The sequence below is a fragment of the Caretta caretta genome, chromosome 5 (assembly GCF_965140235.1).
Source record: "Caretta caretta isolate rCarCar2 chromosome 5, rCarCar1.hap1, whole genome shotgun sequence".
NCBI classification, from domain to species: domain Eukaryota; kingdom Metazoa; phylum Chordata; order Testudines; family Cheloniidae; genus Caretta; species Caretta caretta.
Window position 1 is genome coordinate 120,820,020 of NC_134210.1, and position 11,692 is coordinate 120,831,711.

The following is an 11,692-nucleotide window of genomic DNA, read 5'->3' on the forward strand; positions in this document are numbered from 1 at the left end:
CTAGCAACATATACACTTTTTAAATTTTTTTATTTTAATTTTTTAAGATTTTAAAATTATGCACTCAACCTAAAGAATATAGTGAGGAAGTGAAAATCACGTACACATATATTATGAATTATAAATGGTTTAGAACATGTGATGACATTGATGTAGGTAGAGAACAGAAAAAGAGTTCAAAGATTAACATATGCCAAAGAATCCTGTATGCCCCCTAGAAATATCTACTGTAACAGCATGCTAGAAACATCAATAATGTGGAAAGATGGAGTGATTTTTTTTAAAAAAACAACTAAAGGGTAAGGAAGACAAAGGTGAGATATTAAATAGTAAGCCCAGGGATGAAGTCAGCCCTGTGAGGTCAGTAGATGTTTGCACTGGTTCCCAGCACAAACAGAGCAAAGGTGGAGCATGAAGGATGTTTTCACAAGATACTAAGTCATTAGAATGTTGAAGTGTGTAAGTGGCTCAAGAGGAGAACAGCCACGGTCCTAGGAGAGAGGGTAATTTGTTGACAGGAGAGAGAGAGACACACACACATTGCTAAAATCTGAACAAATTCTATGCCTAAATGATCAGCGTCAGATGGCAACAGATATCAAAGCAGACATGTGCTTTATTCCCTAAGGGAGGGGAAAGAAATACTGGGAAAAGATGGGATGTCTGCATAATAGGTAATCTGGGTATTACATTGTGTGAAAATGGACCAAACTCAACATCCCAACAATCTCAAGAAAGAATCAAAAAGAGAGAGGGGTTCAGGAAGGAGAGGGATGTAATCTTGGTAGACACAATTTATTGAAAATTCTTTTTGCAAATGGACCGAAAAATGCAGCAAATGTGGTGATATTTGAGGTGAAATTCTGGCCTTATGGAAGGCAATGGGAGTTTTGCTATTGACTTGAATGGAACCAGGATTTTACAGGTGACTCTGGAATGGTGATGTCTATAGGGAGTTCCAATGGCTGGCCTGGTGAAATGTTGCTGGAAACAATGATGCGGTAGGATGACCAATTCTTGGCTCTTTGTGGTATTCTGTCTGGCATGCTACCTTCTGAACGCCATCTTTCCCTCATTCCGTGGTGTATCACTTCCTCTCTTAGCTTTGGTTCTCCTGCTCTGAATTCTCTTACAATATGTACATGCTGTTTTATGGTGGGATGAATATGGCATGTTTTTCTGATTTCATTGTAACGGTTACAGATCACGTTTGCCTCTTGCATACAATCGAAGCATTTAATTAAAAAAACTGGTGGGAACTGCAGCAGAGCATACAATACAATGTATATAGGTCAGAGCACAACCATGCTTTAAACAAAACACTGCTGTGTTGGTGTACAGTAGTGTCACGCTCACGCAGGAACACATTTCTTATTCCATATTTGTTCAGCAATGCATACCAGAGGGTCAGCTTGCTCAGATGAACTCTCTGAAAGTGGCAGAAACTGTTGGCATGTTGTGATGGCATTTACTGCTAGGTAAAATTCTTTTACCCTGTGTTCAACAAAGCCACTGTCCCTACATATGTTTATCGGCTAGCTCATTCTGAGAGGAGGGATTTCAAATCTGGAACTTGCTTCCCCTTTGCTCTGCTGAAGCCTGAGTTTGTTGACTTTCTGTGTATTTTGTAAGGGAACATCTTTTTCCCTAGACATTTTCTGAGGGAGTCAGTGGAAGGGCAGAGCTTTTGTTGTGATGAGTTGTGGAGAGCTGAATTGGGTTGGTTAGAACTTGGCCTTTTTTTAAAAAATATCTTCATGGAGCTTGAGTTTCAGACAGGCACATTTTAGAAATTGAAATAAAAACTATGTGAAAAAACCTGACTCAAAATTTCCAACCAAAGCTTCAAACTCATAGTAATAACTATTTGTTCTTGAGCTGAGAGTTTTGGGTGATAGCTTAGCCATTTTGGAGAAAATCAGGGAGCATCATTTCTGGCTAGAAATAGAAGAAAAATTACTCCTATTCTGTATATTTGCAGAACCATTAACTGTATTCACTATTACTTGTTACAGATAATAGTATTCAACTTAGAATGAACCTTCTGAATTTTGTATTAATGGAAAAAGACAATAAGCTGTAAATAAATGCTAATGTAATTAATTGGGAGTTTAGCTCTTCATGCTACACACACGAGAATTGCAGCCTAAGGAAGCTTACTGATATGAAAGGCATGAAAACCATGTGGCTGTCTTGTGGCTAATTAACTACATTCCAAGTTACTGGAGCTAACAGTTTTCCCTATGGAGAAATTAATCATACTTAGCTATTTAGCATTTGTCATGACTAAAATCCTAGAAATTGTCATGCAGTATGGACGCTATCCCTGTTGCTCTGTTTGACCACGCTTTGACTCCTCTAGGATTTGATCTTTCAGAGCCTCGTTTCTGCCTGTATTTTGCTCAGTTAAGGGGTTTCTCCACTCCTGCCCTTCCCACCCCAAAAGTCTCCCGACCCTACATTTTCCGCCACCAACCAAGTGCTGCGACACTTCTTCCCCTGCAGGTAACCAGCTGCAACACCCAGTATCCTCCTCACAGCTGCAGCACTCCTCTTTTCCTAGCCCTAGGTCTCAATGTCTCCAACAGAGAAGGGAGTGGACTCAAGAGAGGCAGCTGCCCAGGCCAAATCCTCTGATGGGAACAGGAGGAGAGACCGGCTGGAGAGCAGGGCAGCGGAGACTAGCGTAGTGGAGGGGGACAAAAGTGGGGAGGAGTTTGGGTACTGGGAGAGGACAGTCCTGTGCATGGGAGAGTTGGATGGACATATTTATGGAAGGACTAATGTGGAGTAACTAATAATACAGAGGACTTACAGCAGTTTATAGGTAAATAAGCACTTTTCCTGGGTGGGTAAGTATCACTATTATTATTTGTTTGTTTTATGGGTCGTGTCTAGGGAGTCCGAATCCTGGACCAGGATCCCATTGTGCTAGGAGCTGTGAAAACACAAAACAAAAAGACCTCTCTGCCCAGACAGCTTCCAGTCCAAGTGAGACTTTACAATATGAGGAGTAATCACCCCAGTTTTCAAATGAGGAACCAGGCATGACGAGGTTAAAGGCATTGCTTGCAAATGGTGAATGCAATGCTGCAGCCAGGCCTGGGACAGAGGGGAGTATGTAGGGGGGGAATTATACGGTTAAACAGGAGGAAGTGAGTGCTTCAGAATACATCACATCTTATCAGAGCTGTGCAATAACTTCCTTTTCCTTCCTCCTGTCTTTCTTTCAGATTTTATTACCTTGGTCTCTTTCATTCCTTCAGGCTTTTCCTCGTTGTTTTCTTGTCCAAGCGAAACACACTTTATTTTTATATTCGCAAGAAGTGCTGATATTCCTCTCCCGTTTAGGGGGGAGGAGCAGGGGAATTGTTGAGCTTGGAAAACTGGGAATAGGCGTGCGTGACTTGGCAGGGACACCTTCTATTTTATGTTGCAGTTGTAAAGTAGGAGAAAATGAATGTTCATGCAATAAATGTAATCTTATCCCATTTTAGGCAAAAGGGCAAAGAGCGCTAATTAGGAAATGCATCATCTGCTAATCGGAGAACTTTTAAAAGAGTTGCCGTTCAGTCTGGTAACTTAAAAATTAGCACGTAACTCTTTGGCGTGTGGCTTACTGTGGGACAATGTGAAGGCTTGAGGCTGTTTTGTGGCTTAAAACCGGAGCAGTAGGGGGCAGCAGAGAGACACAGCAGCCCATTGGGAGTTCTTGGGTGTGTTGTCTACAAGCAGAGGAGGAATGTGACACGTGCACCACTCTTTGGTGTCATATGTTCTCTCCCTCTCAGGGCCAGCTACGTTGGCCCTGCCCCTCCTTTGTCCGGGGAAGCCAGTGCCACAGGTGGGACTGTCTTGTAATAGTCTGTTACAGGGCTGGGCTCACTTGAGCCCTAAGGGAACAAGTTGTCTCTGAGTTTCCAATAATCTCATCAAAGTGAAGCTTAATACAACATTATATTGCAGTTGGTACTGGATAGGTTTCCAGCTAAAACAGGGCTCTGTTTTCACTCTGTAACTGCAATAAAAACATCTATGAAACTCGAGTAAAACTAGACCAAGTTCTCTTTCCTTGCAGAAAGCCTGACTTGTGCATGCTGGGGTAATGGCTTGAAGTCCATTTACCTTCATTTGGTTTTGGATCTGCAAAAACAAACAAATCCCAAAATCCATCAACCTGAAAATGTGTTCTCTTTTCTCAATCACACTTGTCAGATCTACTTCCAGCGATGTCTGTTTCTTCAGAAGAGGGCCTCTTGTTCTTTCATTGGCTCTCACGTTGTTTGTGTAAGCAAAGCCATTGGTTGAAGACCGCATATATGGGTAGAGGAAAAATAGACTGTCGTCAATGATTGACCAAACTGACAGATTGTGACTGGTTGATGTAAAGTGTGAATGTGACTACTATACATCTTGCACTGAAGCAGAGACCTAAATAAACATCACTTTGTTTCAGGATGGTCCTTTATGTTCTGTACTTCACTCCTGCAGTATCTTCTCATAATTATGGTTGATATTTTGTCACAGATATTTTTAGTAAAAGTAACGGATAGGTTGCAGGCAGTAAACCAAGATTCATGGAAGCCGGCAACCTATCTGTGACTTTTACTAAAAATAATAGGGGGGAAGGATTGACGGGGGGACAACTGCAGCCAGAGAAAGGGAATGAGAGCCTAAGCCCTGCTGAATGGGGGAGGTCCAGCACCCACCACCACAGTGGTTGAGAGCTCCAGGCCCCCTGCTGCCCTCCGTGGCTGAGAACTGCAGGGGCCCCACCGCGCCGGGGCTGAAGTGGAAAATGTCACAGAGGTCTCTGAAAGTCATGGAATCTCTGACCTCCATGACATAATCTTGTTCTTACTCATATTATACATTTTTCTTGTTGATATTCCAAACATTAACAGTAGGAGACTATGTTCCCTCTGAGTCCAAGCAGCTAATAGTGTTGTATGCCATCTTCTCAAAGGGTTTATTCTCATGAGGCATGTCTTTGGAAAAAAATTTTTTATCACAGTTAAATATTTGGTACCATTCATCTGTTGTGCATAATTGTTCACTGTTTGTAAATCAGTTATGTCATATTTACCCAAGCCATTCCAAATTTGGAACATACAACAACACAGATAGTGGAACATACATAAGAACGGACATACTGGGTCAGACCAAAGGTCCATGTAGCCCAGTATCCTGTCTTCTAACAGTGGCCAATGCCAAGTGCCCCAGAGGGAATGAACAGAACAGGTACTCCTAAACTGATCCATCCCCTGTCGCCCATTCCCAGCTTCTGCTATCGTCCATGAACTTATCCAGTTCTTTTTTGAACCCTGTTCTAGTCTTGGCCTTCACAACATCCTTTGTGTGAAAAAATACTTCCTTTTGTTTGTTGCCTATTAATTTCATTTGGTGCCCCCTAGTTCTTGTGTTATGAGAAGGAGTAAATAACATTTCCTTATTTACTTTCTCCATACCGGTCATGATTTTATAGACTTCTATCATATCCCCCTCCCTTAGTAGTCTCTTTTCAAAGCTGAAAAGTCCCAGTCTTATTAATCTCTCCTCATATGGCAGCCATTCAATACTAATCATTTTTGTTGCCCTTTTCTGAACCTTTTCCAATTCCAATAGATCTTTTTTGAGATGGGGCGACCACATCTGCACGCAGTATTCAAGATGTGGGCATACTGTGGATTTATATGGAGGCAGTATGATATTATCCGTCTTCTTATCTGTCTGTCTCTTAATGATTCCCAACATTCTGTTCACTTTTTTGACTGCCGCTGCACATTGAGTGGATGTTTTCAGAGAACTGTCCACAGTGACTCCAAAATCTCTTTCTTGAGTGGTAACAGCTAATTTAGACCCCATCATTTTATATGTATAGTTGGGATTATGTTTTCCAATGTGCGTTACGTTGCACTTATCAACCTTGAATTTCATCTGCCATTTTATCGCACAGTCACTAGTCTTGAGAGATCCTTTTGTAGCTCTTCGCAGTCTGCCTGGGACTTAACTATCTTGAGTAGTTTTGTATCATCTGCAAATTTTGCCACCTCACTGTTTACCCCTTTTTCCAGATCATTTATGAATATGTTGAATAGGACTGGTCCCAGTACAGACCCCTGGGGGACACCGCTATTTACCATGCTGAAAACTGACCATTTATTCCTACCCTTTGTTTCCTATTCTTTAAGAAGACAGATTTATGATGATGATGATTTTTGCTTGTTGTGATAGCCCCCTAAATGTTCTAACAAGTCTCTAAGGTGCCACAAGTCCTCCTTTTCTTTTTGCGGACACAGACTAACATGGCTGCTACTCTGAAACCTGTAAATGTGCTAGGTATTTTCAAAACATGGAGCGAGACAGTCTCTGCCACAAAGATATTTCATTTGAATCCTAGACCAGATGCATCATGTAAGAGCTACAACAGGTGGAGAAATAAGGTCTCATGGCTACTTTATTGTTATGCATAGCCACAATATTTGCAAAGCACCCATTCCCTGAAAAAAAACCAACACTAAAATCCTCTTGATGGACGCAGTGCCCTTTCACCCATGCTCTTTGAATATCCATTCTGACCTTCTTCCTTTTACAGTCCTCCCTTCATTTGTCAGACCTGGAAGTCATTCCATGTCACCCCGGACATCAGTGATTCTTCGGGCTATGAAGGTTGCCTTTGCCTCAGTCTTTCAGTGAAGTTTGAATGGGAGGTGCCTGAGGAGGAATGGTGTCTGAAAGTTCCTTTAAATTGTGGTGTTGCTTTGGATTGGTCTGGGGATAGTGCAGTCAGTGCATGGCATTTATTTACTCAACCATTTTGAAAAAAGATAATTGAGATTTCACCCAGAGGCACCGAGCATACAAGCATGTCTATAAAAGTAGGTAACAAGAGAACAGTGCAACCCTGAGTCTTCGCATAAGTGTTCTGGGGCCTTCATTCTGTTGGAGCAAGGTCTGTGGCTGAACAATGGCCTGTGTGAAATGAGTTTGATGGCCTATCTGTTTCCCAATGGAAAGGTGTCCAAATTGCACAAAACCACCATTTGCCATAGGTGAGAATAACTGACACCTTCTTGGCAGACACAGCAAAGAGGCTGTGGGATGAACGGGCCATGCATAGTAAACTATTTTCCCCCTTGAGTTGACCCCTCCAGTCACAATGGGGGTACGCTAACAGATACCATAGTGATGGCTGCAGTATAAGAACCTAAACAGAATAGAATGTACAGGGCAATATACAGAAGCCTGTATTGTCATTGCTGTGCTAAATATGTCTATACGCAGGGACTTTATTTTTCCATTGATGTCAATCCAGCAAATCTCAGGAGCATTGAAATCCCCCCATTTTCTCTCTCAAATATTTTCATGTCAGAGCTTCCTCTTCTATGTATATATTGGAAGCATCTTGAAGTGCTCAGTAAGAGAGTACCATACCTAAACTCACTGTCCCTATTAAAATAATAGCTACTTGATTTCATCCCTGCACTTAAATACAGAATTTTGTTCTGAGCTTTACCCACACTCTGTTCTGCAAGGGGGGTGGGGGGGGAGAAAAAGTGTTTTAATCAATGCAAGATTCTTTGGCAATCATGCTACTGAAGCCTTAGGAGCTTCTGAATTTCTGCTGAAGAGAGCTCTAAGAAAGGAAATAAAGCCCTTTGACCGACTACCTTTCAGTGCACGGAGGGCATGTTTAGTACTTTCTGTTACATAATGGGCCTGAAATGGATTAGCAGGACCCAAACAAATTCTTTTCCTTGAGAATTACTCCCTGCATTGCTTCTCTCTTTCTGCTGCTTCATTCACAGTGCTAACAGAAGGGTTGTCTTTGTTGTTGTTAGCTTGAGAAGTAAATTGCAGCATTGTCTCCCCAGAGCAAGATTTAATCAAAGGTCTCTAGCTGAAGTGGAAAAATGCTCCTCATTATCACCTTTAAATGGAAATATATTTGCCAAGGAGGGGATATTTAAAGGGGGGGGGGGTGGCTCTTCTTCTGGTTTGAAGTGCTGCCAGAAAACATTATTTTCAGATTTTAAGAGAGAAACCTCTCAAAGAAATCATTGCTGGGAGTATATTTATTGTAGAAAAATAAAATTAAACATTGCTGCTTTTGGTCAGATCATTTGCACAGCCTTTTATGTGATTAAAGCATTGATATTTGATTTTTCTTTCTCACTAGGTGCTTTTATAATCTGCTGGACCCCAGGATTAGTCTTGTTGCTCCTTGATGTTTGCTGTCCTCAGTGTAATGTCCTGGCCTATGAAAAATTCTTCCTGCTACTTGCTGAATTCAACTCTGCCATGAACCCCATCATCTACTCCTACCGGGACAAGGAGATGAGTGCTACCTTCAAACAGATCCTCTGCTGTCAGCGCAGTGAGAATGCCAACGGCCCCACCGAAGGTTCTGACCGCTCTGCTTCGTCGCTCAATCACACCATCTTGGCTGGAGTACACAGTAATGATCATTCCGTGGTTTAAAAAGGAACTGAAAGATCAAAAAGAACCGCCGAGAATTTTTATTGATGGACGAACAATAACAGGCTCGAAAACCACATAGAGAGGGCTGGGCACAAGGAAAGTAACAAACTCACAAGACATTTTTAAATACTAATGGACTACAGAACTCTTTTTTTTTTTTTCCAGAAGACGCACCCACGCACAACACCACCACGTATGCAGAACTGGCCATGCTATAGCCCTCGTCCTTTCTTATACTTTCTGAAAGTAGAAAGCAGATGCCTTGCAATGGAATTCATAAGTAGCACTAGGAAAGTCTTATTTAGACTACACTAACTAGACTGTCAGAATATGCTTTGTCTTGGTGCCAGTTGAAATCAACTCTGATTAATTAAGCGTATACCTGCTTCACTGCATTTACATGTAGACCCTTAGTCTTGTTTTTAAAAAAAGAACGCATTTCATTTAATAGACACTTAATATTTATCACCATCCGCATGCTTGTGATGGACATTAACTGTGCAGGGAGAAAAAAACATGCTGTCGTCTTTGTATTCTTTGCTACGATACCATAACTACAACAAAACAAAAATATTTTTCTAATACAGGCCACAGGAAAATGATGGAAATTCTGACTCTTCCTACCTTCTTCACTGGTGTGAGAGCACACTTGTTCTCTGTGTTGGTGGATTATTTTAATTAGGAAAAAGATGCTCATTGTAATGTCCACAGGAAAGTAGAAAAGCATAGACTGTATTACAGTGTTTGTTTAGATTATGAAATAAACAGTACTCTAGTCACAAGGTAGTTAACTTTCTTTTCTGAAGTGTGGTCTTGAAATAGGTAACATACACAAGAGGTCCAAAGTTTATTCATGGTCAGCTCCTTAACGTAGGATATGTCTTTAATGCTCTAAAAGAGACACAGTCCTGAGGCTAAACTGAAGCACAAGAGTGTTTTGTAAGATGTATTTATGGTGTTGGAGTGTTTTTCCTCATTCATTGTGGAATGCAAAGGGATTTTTTTAATGCATAATATAGCGTACTTTGTAAACATTTTTTTAAAAAAAGAAATCTTTTTTTTTTTTTGCACTGAGAGAGAGACATTTTTGAGGGTATCTAAACAATTATTTACCCTTCATCTCATCAACAGTAGTTACTTGGAGCTAAGGTACAATTTAATTTTTTTAATGAGACCAAATATATAATCTGTCAAACAACTGAAACCTCCATTATGATAAACCAGCCAAATATCTGGACATCTCATACATGGCTACTTTTAAGAAGAGATACCACCTGTCCAAATATAAACTTGTATGAATTATTAAATACTAATGAAAATCCATGGTCTGCCATCAAATAAATTTTAGTGAAGAAGAGATCTTTGTATTAAAGAACTTGGGACCTTTGTATGCCAAATTACTTGTTTGTGTGTGTGCGCCCAAGTGTGCATAACAATGTAATGGACCATAAGTAAAGTTCATGAGAGGCGGTTTTCCATGTTGTTAGATGCCTAAATAATAACTTGCTTGAGGTTTATCAGTCAGTGTAAAGCTCTGGAATGTTACGTAACAGGTGTTGGAATACTGTCATGAGGCTATTGTGCAGAGGTGGATAGAGTACGTAGATTTAAGAAGGATTCCTGAAAAAGGGAATTCAGCACCAAGCAGGCAGAGAGAGCGTAAAGTTGCCAGTGTGTGTGAAATCAATGGGAGTTTTGCCATTGACTTCAGTGGAGCCAGGATTTTCACCTGTAATGTTTAGCAGGTATGCAGGGGCAATGTGAAAGTGGGGGAGATGAGAGCGGGCAGGTGGGCTTAGAGAAGGTGTCCAGGGATCATGCATCAGTTAAACAAGGGACGGATATTTATGCGTACTTTGTACAAAACACATACAGCTATATTCTTTTCTGAGGTTGAGAACCAATGAACTCAGATTTTTCACGCATGTAACTACAATGAGAACTAGAAGATGGGCTGTTTGAACTTAACGGGGGGAAAAGACCCTCCACGCTAAGCCACTAATAAAGTTTTCTCAATGAGTGTACAATGTTTGGTGTGCATGCCTGTCAGTGCTCAGAGAATAAGGGTGATTCCCCAAAGAGGGGAATAGGTTTGGGGAGGGTGTCATCTCTGTTCTCCTGGCTCCCAGATCTGCTTTCCCTTCTGCTGGTTGCTTTAGTGAGGAGGTAGGCATGATAGAGGACTCAGCACTTGAAGAGTCTTCCCAGCTTCCAGTGTCTCCTGCAGCAAAATGGGGGGCACTACACTATCTGGGTATAATAGTGGTTTTCCTCCTTTCCTGCAGGCATTTCTGATGTCACATGTGGGAGTCGGTAGGACTGATGGTGGAAATTCAAAGTTGGTGGGTTGTCATGGAAGGAAGGGAAAAGGGATCAGCCGATTGGTGAAACAGCCAACTCTAGTCCCGGAATGAGGTCCAGAAGACAGCAGCAAACACCTCTCATCCCCCCCAAATATTTTAAAATGTGGGTGACTGAAAGTTTTGGAAAAGGTATGGGAAAGATTGAATCAGCAAGAATCATTTGCAAAAGACAGAAGGGTTGACAAGCCTAGCATGCATGATGAATGTTTTGTGATGTTTCTATTTCTTCGTCAAGTGATGGTCCCTATGTAGATTTTAATTGCTGGTACAATGGGCAGAAGTCACCACCTACGTCCTCTAACCAGTGTCCATTTCCAGAGTGACACTAGCCAGTGCTGGAAGCTAGAATTTTTGAACTTGCAACAGCAATTACATCTCATGCATCAAAGAGATTAATCCAGGAGCACTTGTTACGCAGGTGGCTTTTCACTACGTAAAGGTGAACTTCAGCGGTTTGCTTAAAGTTAATAGAGTGCAAAACTTATTTTATAAGATTCCACTGGAGGAACTGAGCACGTGGTTTTTCAAAAATGTAATTGGTGCTGTATGTTAATGAAATTACCGTCCTATATCCTTGAGAACTCTGAATTGCCAACTGCCTAGTTCTTTTGGAAGCTAATGTAATCACAGCTGCCATGAGCAAAGAAATGAAAACAAGAGTTTGGAAGAGAATGATTCTTTCAACCTCCTGTCTCTGATGGTTCTCATGTCACTTATTTTGGCAGAGAAACCAAGAAATCTGTCATTTGGATTTCTCAGTTTCTTTAGGCGGTTGTGTAATTGTCTCCAGTTGTGTTAAAATACAGTGCTAAATAATTTTTTTTCAACAATGGTTCTAGGAATCCTAT

At 41.2% G+C, this 11,692-nt stretch overlaps 1 protein-coding gene across 7 annotated transcripts in view; it reads left to right on the forward strand.

Moving 5' to 3' along the window:
- LPAR1 (lysophosphatidic acid receptor 1) overlaps positions 1-10,508 on the forward strand; it is a 99,807-nt gene extending 89,299 nt beyond the window's left edge. For all 7 annotated transcript variants that reach the window (XM_075128837.1, XM_048850967.2, XM_048850964.2 and 4 more), the window contains one exon: positions 8,180-10,508. In XM_075128837.1, coding sequence (XP_074984938.1) covers positions 8,180-8,481 — 302 coding nt within the window. In that variant the 3' untranslated portion in view covers positions 8,482-10,508. The remainder of the gene's footprint in view (positions 1-8,179) is intronic.
- The last annotated feature ends 1,184 nt before the right edge of the window (positions 10,509-11,692 follow it).